We start from the raw sequence: 19,865 nt of genomic DNA on the forward strand, positions 1-19,865 counted from the left end.
GTGCAAACATAATGTGGGTATTAAAAAAAATATTATTTTATATTATTTTGTATTAGCTTTTGGACACAAAGGGCATAGTTTTGGACATATCTGTGCCTACCAGGACATTTTTGACCTTCTAATTGGGCTTTTACAGCCCTTGTTCAATTTTTACATTTCTGTATACAATTGTTTTCCATGTACACTTCTGACACCAACACTGGTTCTGCACGGATACCTTCCTAGATCGCAAAACACCCTCATTTGCATGGATTTCACCTGCTTCTGAGGTGATTTGATGCCACTGACACTTGTGTCAGCATGTTCGTGCATGCCCCTCTGCTTGGTTTACTGGATTGCACAGCTGACAGTTTCCATGTTAGATCTGTGCTACTCTGCCTATACGGAAAATCATTCCATGTAGGCTTTATTGAATTCCCTCCTTCCTTTCGTTAAGTGATACTGCTCATCTTAAGTTATTATAAAGAAATTATGCAAAGCAATTACAAGGGAACTTTTTACTAAACAATTTTCTTATGTGATGCAATATGAACCTGTGCTGCATCATTTATAAATTATTAAAAGGCAGCTTAATAAAACCTACAAAATCCTGGCTATACAAGCAAAGAGATAAATGGCTAACTAATCATTTTCTCTCTGTTATCAGCAACTCACAGTTTGTCCTCTTCCAAATCATAGTCCAGGTCAGTGAACATTCTGACAGGCCTCCACAGGTGTGTACTTCCAGCTGTCTTCACCTGTAGAAAAACAAAAAAGGAGACAAGATTAATGAAGTTATGCCATGTAAACCTTCTGTAGCTATGAGTACAACTAGGAATGTCTACCAGCCACTACAATTTTTTTGAAAACATGCTTCACACAGACAATCATATCAAAATATGTTTCTATCATCTATATGATCTGATTAAGAAAAGAATACAATGGTGCGCTGCCTACATCTCAAGCATATATACGTGAATGCCTATCATGGATGATTATCATGGATCTGTTTTAGTAATACTGTGAAGATAAACCAAAATGGTAACAAAAACTGTCTTACTCGGATAAATGCTATGAGAGCTTTTCTTTCACCCTTAAAAATAACCTGAGACAGAGAGGCAAAAGGACTCAAGACACCATCTCCAACAATGGACAAGTTTACAAAGCCAAATCACCTTAATGCCATTTGCAAAAAAAAATTTGAATTAATACATAAAAGTACTTTCTGCTTGATTACTTAATGATAACAGTTAAGTTCAGTCCATTTACTACAGGCATCGAACACATTTCACATTATGTATTAGAATATGTTTTTATAATGTTAATCTACCTATCTCGTCCTCCAACTCAGTGCAACAAGACTATAGCCAGAAATATTAAAAAAAATCTTTACTATAAAGTTGCGCATACTCAAGAAACTTAATCCAGCTTAGCAATATATCCAGTCATGTGCACCAGCAATACACTGACAGCAGACCCCCCCCCCCCATAAATACTGAGGCATTAAGCACCTATCCATTCTCCAAAGCACCAAAATTGGCCAGACATTGGGCTGGCCTTGGCAGGAGATCCCTCCTGTGAGGAATGCTGCAACAATGATATAGAAGGACATTTTCCCCTACTCTTTTCCATAGGTGCCATGGGATCTTTACCAACTTACTCTGATGGGGCCTCCATTTAACATCTCATCTGAAGGATGGCACATTCAGGAGTGCAGCACCCCCCCTTACGCTACACTGCAGTGTCAGCAATCAATCTTCCTGGTGATGTGGGAATAGAACCTATAAACTTTTGCACCAAAAGCAAGCGTGATGCATTGTCAGTCCCTACCAGGTCCAAATAAAATGGTACGTTTAAAAGTAAATCAGCTTAGTGGTCCAAGTGTACAAAAAAAAAAAACTATAGTTAAAAACTTCTTAAACTGTATAGCAAAAAAAAACTCAATCAAGGTTAACATTAAAAAGTTATTGAAGTAATTAAAAAAACATAACCAAGAATGCAAAGGTATTTCATGAATGTGGACTGCCATCAGAAGCTAAAGACAATTACAAATATTACTTATGTTAGGAAACTAAGGAATAACATCTAACACTGCCAAGTGTTTATCCATATTGCACTACCCACTTGGATCCTGTACAGATTGCAAATATACTAGCAAAAACAATCTGTGAAAATTTCACCCTTGAGACAACTACATGAAGCCCATTTATCCCACGGAATCCCAACTCCATCAGAATAATCAAACAGCACTTGCTAAATATACTCTCTATAACAAAAAATAAATCATCCTTAGGACTTGATAACCTACCAGTTTACTTTATAAATATTACAAAACATTCTCTAGTAGCCCCGCTCCTACAGCTAATCAACTTGAACTTAGCCACTGGTTTTGTCCCTGAAGTATGATGCACAGCTGTTGTGATGCCACTTCACAAAGGTGGATACACCACTGACCCCAGAAACTGCAGACCCATTTGCCTAAGTAGTCTCATCTGCAAAGTCGTGTGATATTTAATAAACTTACCTAATTAATAATGATATCAAAATTCTTATAAGGCTTGATCAGCAGTTCAGCTTTCTTAAGAGTAGATCCAATCCAATGAATCTGCTCAACTTCATTGAGCCAGCAATAAACAAGCTGAATGAGCTCCAAATTAACCTCTTCATGGTCAGGTGGATTGCAAATAGCTTGAAGGATAGAACCTACACAGTGAGTGTGGTACGCAAGTCCTCGGTTAACAAGAAAGTGATCAGAGGTGTTCCTCAGGTAACCGTGCTGGGATCCTTAGTATATGGCATCTTCTTTGCATATCTTCACATTAAAAATGGGGATATCTGGTCAACCATGTTTGCCGACAGCTGCAAAACTGAAGTCTCCTTCTGATAAGCAAAAACTCTAACTGGAAGTCAAACAAGTCAACGACCAGTACTGAAAAAATGCAATATTGTTGTATTTTAAATAATGCCTTCATCCACCATATAGTGCAGACAACACACCTCCTGAAAAATAAGTTTGGTGAGAGATCTTGGAATAGAGAAGTCAATAATTCCTTTGCCTTTCCCCATTACGTTGTTATGGTGTTTAGGAAATATTTTTACCTGGTGCAGCTGGCTGCGAAAGGCATTTCATCTAAATCCAGAGATGTTCTCACCCCTCTACATTCTGCATTGATCAGATCTATTATCAAATATAATGTCCCTTTTGGGATGCATCTTACTAGGCATATCAAGCAACTGGAAAGACAAGAAGCTTAAAAAACAAGAGCTAACAGGAAAGTCTGGAAGCACTGTCACTTTATTTGGTGTTCTTTAAACTCCGGAACCAAGTAACTAAACTTGCTTCAGTAAATAAACAGACCACAGTGGAGAGAAACATTTGTCACACAATGCTCACCACTTCTCTAGAACACACATCCACTCCAAATTAAGCAATAAGACACACAACTTTCCTTCAAAAAAGTTACACAACTGGATGAGTAACCACAAATTCACCTCAGATATGACTAGTCTGTTGCTCCTTGAAAAATCAGCAAAGGTCTAAGGGGGTACAGGCAAGGTGTAAATGTAGTCAGGCCCAGATGCATTGTACTTTTTATAATTCTATAATATTTAAAGTGTACACATACATACATACATGCATATATTTGTGTTGAACTGCAATAGGTATTCAGAAATTAAATTTATTCATAGTTGAAAAAATAAAGAATAAAAAATATTTAAAAAAATAAACAATAAAATAAAACACTGTCATTAGCCAGTCAGAAAACTGTGCTCTTAGAAAAACAGACCATACTCTAACATAGCTAATCAGAAATTACACATATTCATATTTGAAAGAATAAAAAATAAACTAGAACATGGACTACGACTAGCCAGTCAAAAACAGACCAGATTCTAACATAACTAAACTAAGAAATTAACAAATACGAAAATATCTACCCACTGGCTTCTATTCACCTGCTTAACTTTTAAAGACTTTCCAAACATGCTTTAAAGTATCATACATTTTTTTCATAGTTTCATAGTTTAGTACTAGGCTATATGCCCTGGGGCATTTGTAAGCCTAGCCATAGTGATGTGGCTTTTGCCACCCCATGAAATGGTACAAAAATGTACAGAATAAATTTAGAATACTGCGCCTCTGTCTAGTAGTGACACAATGAAGGTCCCCTTATATAATAGAATTAGTTTACTGTGCCCTTGTCTAGCAGTGACACAGATGTGACCCCTGGGGTAAACTTACGATCTCCCATCCACTCTTGAAGAGAGTCAGTGAGGGGCTCTGCCTAACATGAACTGGAATCTTGTTCCAAAGCATGGGAAGCCTCTGGGTTATGAATCTATCCCTCCAGCATGTCCTATTCATACTTGTGCCGAGGTTTAAGTCTTTAGCTCTCGTGGTCCTGATGGATTTGGATTTTTTGAGGTGGAGCATGTCCTTCAGATCCTGATTGGACATGGCCTTATACGTCAGGCAGAGATCACCTCTGAGCAGGCGGTATGCTACTGAATAGAGCTGAAGTTTCTTTAGTCTGGCAGAATAAGACATATGTTGGAGACCCTTGATCCTCTTGGTGAGGTACTTTTGTGGTCTCTCCAGCTGTTGCAAATGCCGGGTGAGGTACATACCAAATGGGGCATTGTACTCAATCATGGGTCTGATGAGGGGGGAGGAGTATAGGGGTACAATGACATCCTTGGATCTGGATGTGAATCCCTTCATGATGAGGTGTGCAAGGTAAACTGTTTTTCTAACCACTTTGGCAACGTGGGTGTCAAATGAGAGGTCGCTGTCGACTTGGGTCCCTAGGTCTCTGATTACTTTTTCCGTACTCAGTGGGTTGCTGTCTATGTGATAATTTGTGGGTACTTTGTTTTTCCCAAAGGGGATGACTATACATTTTTTGGCATTTAGTTTAAGGCTGTGACTCCGGCACCAGTTGTCCGTTTCTGTGAGGCCTTTTTGTAGGATGTATGTGTCTGCTGGTGTATCTACTATGGTGCCTAGTTTGCAGTCATCTGCGAACTTTGTCTACCACAACCCTCCCATGTTTGCTTTAACATCTGAGAAATAAATGCCAAACAAGAGGGGTCCCAGGACAGATCCCTGTGGGACACCACTTGTGACTGGCTTAGAGTCTGACATTGCTCCAGCGATTTTAACTTTATGGGTTCTGTCCTTTAGCCAGTTTGCAACCCATCTAGTGACATAAGGGTTTATATTTAAGCTGTTGAGCTTGTCTATGATGCCTGAGTGGGGTATTGTGTTGAAGGCCTTAGCCAAGTCCAGGTAGGCTGTATGGACTGCTTTGCCCTCATCAATGGCTCTAGTGACTGTTTCGAAAAAGTCAACCAGGTTCAAAAGGCAGGATCTGCCCTTTACAAAGCCGAACTGGGTGGGGTCAAGTGTCTGTAGGTCCCCTATGTCTCTGTTTATGAGTTCTATAATGATTCTTTCCATAGCTTTGCAGACCAGGCTGGTTAAGCTTATGGGGTGATATGGGGCGGTAGTTCCCTGGGTCTGTAGAGGTACCCCCTTTGTGGAGTGGGACCACTGTTGCTGTACGCCAGTGTTCAGGTACATATCCTGTCGTAAGGCTAAGGTTAAATAGCATTTTTATGTGCGGGTTTAGCTCCTCTTGGAGTTCACGTAGCACGCAACCCAATTTAAATCTAAATAACATACACAGTGTATTTATTGTAACTTTTCCATTTATGTTTTTCACCCCTAACACAGGCTTCAGATATTTCTCTCTTTTTTTTTTTAGTAATGATGTGTGACTTTGTACACTGTAGGTCAATTTTTGCTGCGTTCTCTACATTCTGATTGCATTCAATGTCTTCCAAAGAGATCATGTAATTTTATACATACGTTACTGTTTGATACTTTGTATATGCACTGTTTCCTTGTCATTATTAATTCACATTTCTTTGTTGTGCATTGGTCATTTATCCCCTGTACTTATGTTAAGGCATTTGCTTTCGTTTACAAATTGAACAATAAAAGGGGTTAAGAAAAAAGTAACTCCATTCATACAAACCTACAAAAACTACCTAAAGCTCTTTATTCAGTGGAAACATAGTCAGGTAGTGCAGCCCACTGAAGTGACTAGGAGAACTATAACACAAAAAAATACAGAAGAAATGGATAACTGACATGTGGCAGTCTAGATTACGTGACACAATGTCTTATATTATCAGAGTTACATACATTGGCCAGGCCATTGGCTCAAGTTGATGGTCACTCTTGATGGGACATCCCAAACCCACACTCAAAATGGGAAACAGCGGGTTAATGCTGATCCACATACACATATGTACCCACCCATTCATATACATAACCAAAACACACATTTACACTTAACATGCACATACACATTTTTGTTTGACAAATTTTTATTTTGCATGCACTTTCTGACTGTACACAAGGCAGTGGCTTCCAGAGACAAACTGGTAACTGTTCTGGATAGAGTTTCTGGATAAAAGAAGCAAAAGTATTTTGTGCTTCAAAATTAATTTATTTTTCAGAAAAACTTCTGTTGTCAGATGACAGTCAAGGGCATATCTCCATATGTGATTTTACACAGTAATCTGCTGTGAAAGGAGATGGGGTGTACTTCCCCGATTATGAATGTTGTTCACTTTTTGAACACAAAAGTTAGTGGGGTCTGGTCAAGCTTGTACAGATTTCTTTTTTACTGAAATAATAAGGCACCTGATTTGGGAGACACCTAGGGTAGGCTTCATGAATGACTACTTATGGTGCTATTGTAGCACTATTGTGAATTCATTAAATGGCTCTACATGTGGTGTACTGCTGCCAAACAAAGGTAAACAGCAAAGTATGCTAATGAAAGCATAAGCAGCTGAGTTGCATGCAATCCAAGACAGCAAAGCCATTCAGAAAGCTACAAAGGAATCATGTAGATATGGTGTAGCCATTTGCCACAAGCACCAAAACCTACGGAATACAGCCATCATCACACTTAGAAAAAATAGATATGCTAGGGGTTGTTGCTCTCTTGCAGGTGTATGTGCAACAGGCTCACAGGAGAGGAAGGGTGTTCTGACCCTGGGAACTCTGTAACCTCTGCAGTCCCCACCTGAGACCCAGGGGAAATTGAGAAGAACCTATACAAATTAAAATTAAGGTATGTGCAGCATTAAGGATATTAGCTACTGGTACATTCCAGTGACCCAAAGGTGATATACTAGGAGTGCAACAGGCCTCAGCCTCCAGAATATTGCACCAATGTTTTAATGCTATGCTACAACATGCATGGGAGTATGTCTATTTTATACATACATACACACACACACTACAAGAGACAGCAAGAACAATGCAGGAATTTTAAGTTGTAGCACTCTTCCCTGAAGTCCTGGGGGCCACAGACAGCACTCACATAGAAATAAAAGCCCCACCTGGTGAACAAGGAAGGAGATACATCAACAGGGCATGGTTCCTCTCAATCAACTGCCAGGTTGTCTGTAATGTCCAAGGGATTATCCTCAACGTCTGTGTAGGCAAACCAGGCAGTTACCATGACTCATACATATGGCACACCTTGCATCGTCACACAAGGTTTAGTAGGGGTGATGTTCTACAAGGTCATCTACTGGGTAATGCAGGTTATGGACTGGAACCATGGCTCATGACAACCATCAGAAATGCACACACATACCTACAGAAGAAGGCTACAACAATGCCCATGCTCAAACTAGAAACATCACAGAGTGTGTGTTTGGCATGCTGAATTCACGGTTCCTCTATCTGGGCACATCAGCAGGTGCCCTGCAGTACGACCCAGGCACCTATGCAGAAATTCTCACAGTCTATGCCATGTTGCACAACATCATCTTGAGGAAACAGCTACCACTGGGACAGCAAGGGCCAGGACCACACATTCCAGAACCACAGGCGGGGCACACCTCCTGCACATACAGACGAGGATGGAGAACCTCCAGCTGCAGAGTCAGCCTGCAGACGTAGGTGTGCACAATATGCCCTTGCTCTGACTAAGAAGCATAGGACAGCACATACACTAACCATCTACGACTCATAGGTTAGCGCACACACTCGGCAACTAAGGGGCAAATAATTTCACACACACCAGCAAAGGAATACACATAACAACTTAAGCACATGCAAATATTAAAAGTGATGGCATCTGATGTCCACAGACTTTACTTACTCATGTAATGTCTGTGTATGGATACCATCAAACAGAGACTGATCCAAAGAACATGACTCATAATTAGGGTAATGTCAAGGTAAGTGTGGAACCTTTATTATACAAATAAATGTGTAAGAAGATAAACTACCTGCATACTGTCAGTTTCGTACCTATCCACTCTGTTCATTTGGGTTTGACTTAGGGTTGCATACATGTCTGATGCACAAAGGCCATGGTACAATCATCATCATTTGCAAAGGGTGGGGAGGGGCAATAGGTCAAGGTTGACACCAAAGTAGTGTGTGTGTATGAGTAAGAAACACAGAACATTCATTAAAGTATGAAATATCTCAGGGCACTAACAGGAGATGTATCCAAATCAACAGCATGATTTTCTTACCTTGCAAGTGTGTGGTTCTGTATCGTCAGTTTTTGTGAAGTGTGTGTGTCTGCATGAACACAATCAACCTCGATGCTAGCATTATGTTCTGCCATGTCAGACAGCTGTGAGACGCGAATGGTAGAGTTGTCAATTCAGTATCGTCACTCCAGACCAAGCAAACTGCTCCTGCCAGAAGTTGCACTGGCACTTCCACATTCCCAGTTCCAAGTGGAAGTGCTGGTTAAGCTTGAGCAATATCTGCTCGACAAGGTCCCATCATGGGTATGTGCAGGACCACAATCCCATGTCCCACCATGTCTGGATATGGGTACCTCAATCACTGATGGAGCAGTGGAAGTATTGCCAGTACAGGAGGCAGTCACGCAGTAGCAAAGGATAACCCAATACTGTGATGTAACCATACCAACTTGGACAGCACAGCAAGAACTGACATATGTGCAGTATACCAGCAGCTAATTTTTAAAATTGCATGCATATCAAAATTCTTTACTTCACTGCATACTGAAATATATTCAAACCATGAACATGGAAGCAGCTTCTGAAGAGAACAAACATAACTTATGAAATTGTGCAGTAATTTGTAGAACAATCTCCTCCAAGTAACTAGCAGTAATGGTCTGTCTTTATCCAATCTCCCCTTCTTCCACTTCCACAGCTACATTACTTTTATAAAGTGAAGATTTAGCCCTCTGAGCACTGTGAAGATGCAAATGAGGTGTGAAATCATTAGCATTCCTGAATACCAAAAAAGTCACTTGGTGTAGGGGATGTATACATGGTGTAAGTAGCTACATGACTGCATTCACATGCCCTAGGACTGCAGGACAGGGCAATGACAATTGTTAGCTGCAAATGGCTTGCAGGTGTTACTGACTGCTCTGAGTACAACAACAAGCAATGCTGAAGTGGCTCTTCTCTGTGAAGAGTTTGCATCATGCACAGTACACATAAAAGTGTAAGCACCTTAAGGGCTAAGAGAACAACCTTAACCACACTGATATCCCTGTATGAAGAACATACTGTCCATCCTCTGCTTAAAATATGTCTGAAATGCTGATCAGTTGCATTACACATTCAAATATGCAAATAAACTGCCATGACATCACACTTATGTGGTTAAGCTGAGAGGTTGGGAAGATGCTCAAAAAGCAAAGAGAAGAAAAAGCTGGCACTGTTGGAAACCTGACCTTAATATGGTGTGCAGTTTTATTAGCATAAATTATCTGTCAACATTACACTAATCTAGACATGTTCAACAAAATGAGAAATGAACATTTTCTGGTACTGTGTTGCTGGCAAAATAGGATAAGAAATGCAATAGTGCGTGTGTTGTTATTGCTCTCACTTGACAGTTCAATTCCAGATAGTATGTGTTATCAGACTGAGTTAATGCATCTTTTCTGAGCATATGATCAGGTTGTATCATACACAGATGTAGGAAACTTCACAATCCTGCCTTTTCAACATTATCCCCCAAAATTTATTAATGCTGACAATTATTTTCTTGTTTTTTTTATGTGACTTTATGTATGCGTTTGTTCTTCAATTGCATAAGTTTTGGCAATTTCGGCTTTGTGAGATTGCGGTACAGTGAAGATCGGAAACTCTGACCTTTTCTCACTGTAGTGAGGTCTCGGAGTTGGTACATATAATTAACGAGGGGTGTGTGGGGCACAGCCACCCACAGATCTGATTTCAAGGTCTGGAATATTCAACTTTTTAGCCGTTCGACAGATTGCCTTTTCGTTGTTATAATAGGGACCCCGTTAACAGTCTTGTCACACACATGCGCCATGTTCATGTATAGAGGTTGCTTCCTGTTACAAGAGTTTATTCTACATTTCCTTTGGAAAGACTGTACTGAAAACTGATGCTGTCATTTGACTAGACTGTTGTTCCATCACAGCTGTAGTGAAACCTCCTCAAGACTTAGAACATGAGATGATTTAATGTTAGCTGCTGCCTAAGTAAAGCATGCATTCCAATACAGGATTATATCTACATTGTACATAACTGTTGTTCTACCATCACAGTGACAAAAGCAGGGGGTTATAGTTGTATTTGGGTATATCTAGCATCAGGCAATGTTGTCTGGCATACAGCAATATTTTTTCTAAGTAATTACACCGACACATATTCCTTGATTCCTACATATATGATATAATACTTACACATAACCACACATACGATAATTGGTAATGCACTTATGCCATGGCACATTCATTGGTCCCGCTATGGTGTTGATTTTCTCAATGCTTAGGCAAGTGTTCCAAACCAACACTGAGTGACTGTAAGCATTTCTGTTCTTAACTGTTCCGCAGGAAAGACCCCCCCCCCCCCAAATTATACTTTATACATATACAGTGGCAGAAGTCTCACCCATCAGATTTTAGCAGATAATTATGGTCACATAAAGCACAGTTGATTGAATGACTTCACAAAGGTAGAGGTCAATGGCTCTGATAACAGTTCCACTGTGGTAAATGTGATTAACAGTCACATTTTTATTTGGAGGAGTTGTACAGCTTGATGTTCAATTCTAGCATAGTGATTAATTTTGTGTGAACGTACTGACATCACACAACCATTACATCAATCCCTTGATATGTTGCACGAACACATGAAAATGTCTCTTCACATTTCATGGCAGTAGACATTTGTTTTGCCAATGTCATGGTGAAAGTGCTACTTTGACACATGCATTGAGTACTGTGGTGTACGAGTATTGCTCCAGTTCTTTGGTGGTATGTGTACGGACATACAGAAAAACCTTTCTTGACCACCTGTGAGCACACAAGCTTACCCATTTAATTGCCATCAGTCTGACATGTGATATATCATTCATTATCAGGGGTCCTTTCTTAATTCACGCATTCATTTCATCCGTTTGTGACAATACCCACTGCTACCTCCTGTGGCAGACACCAACAATACACGACTCTGGGGCATGTAAATACCACACTATGATGTACGGTTCTAATCTGTCTGCATATTAACTGTGTCAGGCAGGAGTGCTTTATGCAAGGGTATTATGTATGTCGCACTCTGCTCCCACATTTGTAACACCACAAGCACCTATGTATGGATGCATAACTATTAGAATATTGAAGTGAATAACTCCCTTCAAGGGTAATCCTCCATGTTCAAGTGTTACAGCTATTTCTGTGGTTTACATAGTTAATACACAGGTCAGTGTTAACACCGATGGGATGGGTTCAATTCTTGCAAAAGGATATTGTGGCTTTTGACCACTCCTATCTTCCAACATGTTATAATGAAGAAATGCAAAAAATTCAAATATCCCATGATGTATGTACTGTCCTTGCAAACTGTCATCTCAACTCAACATGTTAATGACATTCATGTCATGCAATTCCTCTCTGTTACAATGTTAATTTGTGTAAATGTCACATCCTATAATATCATATCTACTTTTACTTGCCTATATTTACTCAAGAAGTATGACCACCATTAATTATTTTGACATATGTATTGCAAAACTTTACTATTACAAAATTGCCTTTATGACATAAGCACCTTCACATCAATTATCTTACTAGAATTTGAACATTTGCCCTCCCCTCTTACACGTTTCTGTATATATCTGTTTGACTTCTGTACACATTGTCCTCAGCACACTTTTCTTGTCTGGTAACCCATGCATTGTAGTTGCCCCTGCAGTTTCCCCTCCCCCCTTACTTACTTTTGTATTCATATTTTTGATTTATGTGCACAGTACGCTCAGTACACTTTCCCTGCCTAATACAACTTGCATTATTTTCCCTATGTAGGTCTTTGTGTTGTCTACACGAGCAAACTTAACAGGTTTGCCAACAGTCGAGTCTGTTTATTTACACTGTGCGCTAGTGCTGCTCAACCTGTCTTCCTGGCCACCAACACTGTTACTGGCCATGAAAACTTGTTTGTATTTATGTAAGCAGGATGAGCATCAGGCACATGGGATCTGCGCAGCTGCTCATCCCACTAATACGTAAACATTGTGTAGGCTTCGCAGAATTGTTCATGAATCCCACAGTAAACTTTTTTTTTCTTCTTCAAAGTTACAATATCATTTAGCATAAACAGCTCACCTTTGCTCTGAAAATATCATAGCCTAAACTCACACAATATTTTAACTTATTTTTCTATGAAATTACTACAAGAAAAGAAATAAGTTTTTTGTGGATCTTATAACCATGACACTGCTGTAGTTTCATGCTACTGGAACTGCAGATTAGTTTAATTGAATATGATAAAACTGCAAACTTGCATCACATACCTTACACAATAAACACATTTAAATAAATAAAACTAAACACTTTAAATATCGTGTTATTTTTGCTGTTATGATTGCATTATTTATCCTGAAAAGTGTTTTTCTTAGTTTTAGGTACTAGAAAAATATATTACCAAATATGAATATAATTTCTGTGCTTGTTTCCAAAACACATCACAATAAAACGTGCAATTAAACTAAATGTTCAGCACAAACACAAGGCAGTACAAACAGAAGACAAATCAAATATCTTAGAAATAGTCATCAGGCAAACAATGTCTATCTCTTCTCCTGATGAAAACAGACAAGTTCTGAATTAAGAAGTGTATGCGGTCACTGACAAGTAAAAAAAAAGTCCTTCTCTTTCTCTGGCAAGCTATAAGACTGGAACCACCCATTACACACACCATTTCCAACACTACAATCTTATTGCTATGTGAAGAAAACAAAAGTACATAAGCAACTGCCACTGCACATTCTTTTGCTGGAGCAACTGTGAAATAAACACTGGGCGAGCAACTAAGTTATATCAATAAAAATAAGCAAAATACACTGAACAGTACAAACAAGAATACTGAAGACATGAAAGCAACAGTAAGCTGATACAGCTAGCAAGTAGGGGCTTAGGGGGTATTATTCCTCTGCACCGCACAACAAAATCTAGTAGAAACACAAAGGACTAATGGTTCCTGTGGGAGGGTATGGGGTTTCAGTTCTGAAGTGTAGCTTTTGGGGCACTTACTAAGCCAATCATCAATACTGTGCCCACTTCGATAAGTAATTGTCCAACCACTCAACACAACTTGACCATAATGTTTTCTCAACAAATCAAGGCCCTAAATCATAAAAACTATACTGACCATCTTAAAGCCTTTTACCCCTACTCAGTGCCATGGAGGCATTCTCTGCCTCGTGTACAAAGCCTCAACAGACCCTATCCACTCTGCCTTGAGTACACAGCCTCAACAGACCCTATCCTCTCAGATCTTCTGCATATCTGCACGTTTAATGATGGCATAAACACCCACTTAAAGAGCTCTTAACCTCTTTTGCAACATAAATAGAACATGTTGTAGGGATAGTTAGGTTGTTGTGTCTTTCGGCTTTTCCCAGTTAGGGGTCGCCACAGCGGAACTCCAGTCCGCTAATGACTGGCAGTAGATTTTTACGTGCCAAGTTGCCGGCCCTGATGCACAACCTTCAACGAAGGTACGCCCATTCACACATGTCTCCACACAGAAGACGCTCTAGCTGAGAATCGAACAGGACAACGCAATGTCTTACTGTGAGGTGACAATGCTAACGCAGCACCACCACTGCAGTCTTGTAGGGATAGTTAGGTATCAGACAGAATATCACTTTGCTTGAATCATCCTCCTCTACACATAAAGCAATGTACCTCCCTTACTCTAGTCAAATGGACGATTGGCTGGGAAATCACAAATTCACCCCTGGTTTAGCACCCTTTTCCCTCATGGATAGGGTAATCATGGATAGGGTAACAATTACATGTTCTGATCAGCTCTGTGCTATTCATATTTAAATTACAAGGGTTAAAAACTTCATGGAAATGCAGGGCTAGACTTCTAAAGATCCTCAAGGATTAATAGCCTAGTAAATACACATGCACCTATAAATATTAGAGGTAATTTCAAACAAGCTCAGATGCATGATAAATAAATGTTAAATTCATAGCTCATGTATGTATTTATTTGTTTCTTTATATATGTTTGTTTACTGGCAAAGTCCAACTGAGCTACAAACCCCTTTTGCAGTGGAGTCCCAGGGAGAAACGTTCCAAACATATAATACAGTACAAATACTAGACTAAGAGGAAATGGAATGCTACAATGAGTTAATACATATACTGATATATACATAACACATAATAAGAATAAACAAGATCTTAATATAGAAAATCAGCAGCACTATCAGATACAGATATACAAAAAAATGATTACACAGAATAAGTAGCACAGACAAAAATGGGAACACAAAAGGTTAGTTTTTAGACTATGCAATTCTGGCATAAAACATTACAGCTGCACAACTGAAATTTCAGTGAAATTCCTACAGAATTGTTCTACTGAAACCCTCTTTCAGTGAATCTGACTTTGCCATTTTTCTCAATGCTGTGCAATGATAGAGTTAGAAGTGTCAAGGTATCTCATCTCAAATGGAACATGTGGAAAGGTTTGGTTCCTGCCAACAGTTTTTATTTGCAGCAATTGTTTTTTGGCAGAACCATTTTACAGTCAGAGAAAGACAAGGGCATTTTGTTTATCTGCCAATGAAATTGCCACTGAGTTGGCATGAATCTGAATAACAAATATGCACAAACAACATATGAGGTAAATTTGAAACTGACAGCAAAGGACAACATATAAACATTCTGAAACACTGATTGTAAAATGCAGATTATCTTTACACAGATAAAATGGATATACATGTTGAATATGCAACATACACAAACTATGTACAGGTGAGAGACAGAGAGAAAGACAAAACATTTAAGTGGAACCCCTCACAGGCCGTCATACAAATCATGCACTATAACTCGGAAGACTACATAACCTTTTCAAAGCTCTTCCATGTATCTGAAAGGTGTTCCCTTGAGATCCTGATCCCTGCCACTCTTCAGCCCCCTACCCTCATTTTCCTGCATTAGTATTCCTTAGTCCCATTCTAACTTACTTTTATTCACAGAGAGACTCATATTCTCAGCATTTACCACCTGTTCCTTGACCTCCTCAATCCTAGTGCCACTTGCATGCAGTACTATACTGTCTGAATCATCTTGGAGTACACAGACTGCCAAGATTAAGCTCTGATATCAGGAAGAAAATAAACTTAACAGCTTCCCGAAGATGAGACTCAATCATAACAATTGTTAAGCACCCCCAAACATTGTTACCATCATGTTTAGAGCTTGGGACAAACAGCAGACAGTGCCGGCAAACAAAGAGTGGCAGAAGATAAAACTGCTTTGTTTCTGCCTGCTATCTATGCCCGTCATATTTTCACTCTTTTCCTTGTATGTTGATAAAAATGCACATTTATGCAAAAAAATGCTTCTGTTAATCATTTAAGTGAATAAGCATAACATTTTTAAAAAATTCCTTAATTTTGATCCTTTGTATGCTTCTGTTAATCATTTAAGTGAATAAGCATAACATTTTTAAAAAATTCCTTAATTTTGATCCTTTGTCGTTCCCCCCATTACTTTTACATTTGCCCAGAATTCTTAAGCTGAGAAGTGTGCAGCTGTCCGTTTCTCAATGCTACGTGCTTTAAAGCCAGCAAAACACTTAGTGCGCCTACACTTTTTTCCTGTAACTAGTAGCACATGGAGCAGATAAAGCAACATGCACTACAAAGAATTATGATTGGGATTCCGATCATAATAGATGAACTTCTTGGCAATGACATCTTGAGTATATAATAATCCCATTATAACTGGATTCAAAATCATAATTCTCTATATTATCCCCAATAAATGTATTTAGACAACTACCAGTTCCAGCCAACCGTTTCTTTCATATCACCCAAGCTGTTCATTTTCAGATTTTTTGCCCACCTTTGCAAATCCACTAGCTGCTCCATATGCCTTTTTATTGTCTTAAAATAAATCCATACTATGTTTCTTCTGTGTTCATTACATTTTTATATGACGTACATTCTTTTACAGATCTTGTTTCCCTCATCTTTTTGTTTCAAGCTAACACTATCTATCATATTTCCCCTCCTGAAAAACACTCTTGCTGTTACTTTTGAGACTTGCCTTAAAAAAATCCTTGAAACAACCAAAGTATACCGTTAATATAGCTTTAATAGAAGAAAGCAAACCAGCATTGAGCAGCTCACACAAACAAGAAAGAACCAAAGGAACATCCACAGAAAGTGAGTCCAGGTCATGAGAAAGACACCAAATAGAAAACCTCTTCCATTTAAACAAGTAGGATTTCCTAGTAGTAGATTTCCTGGCCTCCTGCAGGACCTGCAGCACATCCTCAGGAAAAAAGGTGTCTATGAGGAATCAAAACCCTATCACACAGTGTTAGTTTAAGCATGGACAGGTGGGGATGGATGAGAGACCCCTCATCTTCTGTGAGGAGATCCACCCTGTGAGGTAACTTGTGACGATTGCCCCTGGCTAGATGCAGAGGTAGAGGGAAACAGTGCTGTCATGGCCAAAAGGGAGTCACCAACAAGATTTTGGGAGCTTCCTGTTGAATCTTGAACAGTTCTCTTGGAATGAGAGGAAGGGGAGGGAATGCATAAAGAAACATCCCCTTCCAAGAAAATGAGAGAGCGTCCACCTTCCAGACTGGAGGACATGAGACTCTGGCACAAAACAGTGGAAGTTGTTTGTTCAAAGGGGAGGCAAAGAGACCTACTTGAGGAGTACAAAGAGATCTACTTGAGGAGTACCCCACTGGTGAACAATGTCTAGAAACACATCCCTGTGAAGCATCCATTCATGGGATTGAATGAAGGACCTGCTCAGATTGTCTGCCACAACATTCCGATCTAAAGGAATGTAAACTGCCTGAAGAGTGACATGATACTGGATAGCCAGATCCCATACCAGAAGTGCCAGCTGGCAAAGACGGTAGGATCTTGTACCCAACCCCCCCCCCCCCCCAATCTGTTGATATACCATGACTGTGGCATTGTCTGTAAATACCTTGAGAGGCCTTGCAGAGAAGAGAGGATGAAATGCCTGAAGAGCCAGCAGAAGAGCCCTCATCTCTTCGATGTTGATGTGCTCCTTCCTCCGACACGGCGACCGCACTCTCTGAACCTTCAGGGAGCCAAACACTGCTCCCCATCCCACATCTGAAGCGTCTTTGAACAGATCCTGACAGGGAAGTGGAGGTTAAAACAGAAACCCTGGATTCAGAGAAAACTGATGAATCCACCAGAGAAGTTTAACCTTGAGACAAGGGAGAAGAGGAACAGGAAAGTCTAGAGGATGCGCATGCTGAAGCCACAACGACTTCAGAAACCACTGGAACTTCCTCATGTAGAATCTGGCCAAAGGAAGCATTGGAATGGTGGAAGCCATGAACCCTAGAGCTCTCAGAAGCTCCCTGGTTGAAATGGAGGCCAAAGAAAGAAGAGTTTGAAAGAAAGTAATGAGAGTTAATGCCTTTGGAGGAGGCAGGGATGCCAGCATTGGCATCATTTGAAACCTGCAACCCAGAAATACATGATCTTGAGAAGGAGTCAGGGAAGACTTGTTGAAGTTTATTGTGAATCCCAGGCTCTGAAGAAGAGAAATTGTAAGATTTTGCAAAAGAACCTCTGGAGAAGACATCTGAATCAGCAGGTCATCCAAATAAGGAAAGATTTGGATCCCTTGAAACCTGCAAAAGGCAATCACTGGAATGAGGCATTTGGTGGACACCCTTGGGGCAGTAGAAAGGCCAAAGGGCAAAGCAAAGAACTGAAAATGCCAGGAAGCAACAGAGAAATGCAAAAATCTCCTGAAAAGAGGATGGATCGCAATAAGGAGATAAGCATCCTTGAGGTCCAGAGACACCAGAAAGGCCTGAAGGAGCAAGAGAGGAAAAAGGGACTGAAGGGACAGCATCTCAAATGAAGGCACCTTCAGAAAGGTGTTCAGATGGGAGAGGTCTAGAGTAAGTCTCCACATTCTTGAATAAAACACTTTCCCCCTTTGGGACACAGGCACTTCTTGAATAGTACCCTGAGACAAGAGGTCTCGAAGAACCTCTGGGGAAAAAAGGAAGCTGTTCCCGAGGAGTCTGAGGAATGCTCATAAAAGGAGGACAGGAAATCCAGACCATGAAGTACCCTTGACGAATGACTAACAAAACCCAAGAATCCTGGGTGATCTGGAGCCAAACAGGAAAGAAAAGAGAAAGGCAAAGAGACGGAGGAACGTGGCTGGGAATGGGTGGCTAGTCAGACAGTACCTGGTTTGTCAGGAAAGGAAGGCTTAAGAATCACTGCAGTCTGAGTGACTTTAGCAGGAAGAATCCATTTACTACCTATTTTACCTTTAGAAGGAGAGTGAGACTGCCTACGAACAAAGGCTGGCTTAGAAGGGTAGTTCCGTTGAGATTTAGGCACAGAAAAAACAAAGACATGCTTAAGCTCCTGTAAAGCCTTCCCTTTGTCCTGAAGAGACTTAAATAAACCAGCAGCAGCTTTACCAAACAAAACAGTATTATCCAGGGGAGCATCCAACAACTTAGCCTTAATATCATCAGGCAAAGGTTGAAGCCAAAACCATGAACCAAACCAGAAGCAGCAGCCCTTGAAGTGGCATCTGCAGCATCATAACTACATTTGATAGAATGACGAACTACCTGAGAGGAAGTCCCAAGCAAAGAAAGAGCAGAAGATTTACCCTCAGAGTCTGGAAGATCAGAAAGAATCTGACAGGCCTGAGAAAGAACAGCCAAGACATACCTAGAATATGGGTCTGATAATTAATATGTCTAAAAGCCAGGGTAGAGAAAGTATAAACCTTCTTACTCAGCCTATCCATTGTCCTACTGTCCTTGTCAGAAGGCAGTAACTTGGATGAAGAAAGCAATTGAGATGGCTTATCAGAGGCTACAGACACCACAGAGGGGTCAGCAGCAGGACATTTAAAGAAAAAGGAACAATCCTCCGGCATCCTGCAAAACCTATCAGACTTCCTGGGAGCAGGGGGCAGAGAATCTGCCGCTTTAGAGGCAATAGAAAAAACATCCAATAAAACAGGCAAGACAGGAGGAATGGCCGCAGGTTTAGGAGATTCCATATGCAGTAACCCATAGTACCTCTTATGGATATCCGAAACCTGAGCACAATCCCACTTAAAAAAGTCCATCATCCTAGAGATCGTGTCCCCAAAGGAAATTTTCTCAGAGGGATTATCAAGAATATGAGAATCCTCCTCCTAAGACCTGTAGTCTAAAGGAAAAGGAATCTGAGCAGAACAAGCAAGGGAGTCATCATAAGAATCGACCTCAGAAAAATGGAATTCTCTGGGCCTTTTAGGGGAAGAGGCAAACCA

At 40.1% G+C, this 19,865-nt stretch overlaps 1 protein-coding gene across 1 annotated transcript in view; it reads right to left on the reverse strand.

The window, feature by feature from the left end:
- Positions 1-19,865, reverse strand: part of PICK1 (protein interacting with PRKCA 1) — a gene marked incomplete in the record, with an annotated part of 678,344 nt that overhangs the window by 653,951 nt on the left and 4,528 nt on the right. The window contains 1 exon segment of the mRNA XM_044068524.1: positions 655-737. Coding sequence (XP_043924459.1) covers positions 655-695 — 41 coding nt within the window.

The sequence above is a fragment of the Protopterus annectens genome, chromosome 1.part0 (assembly GCF_019279795.1).
Source record: "Protopterus annectens isolate FY-2018-M chromosome 1.part0, PAN1.0, whole genome shotgun sequence".
Lineage (NCBI taxonomy): Eukaryota > Metazoa > Chordata > Ceratodontiformes > Protopteridae > Protopterus > Protopterus annectens.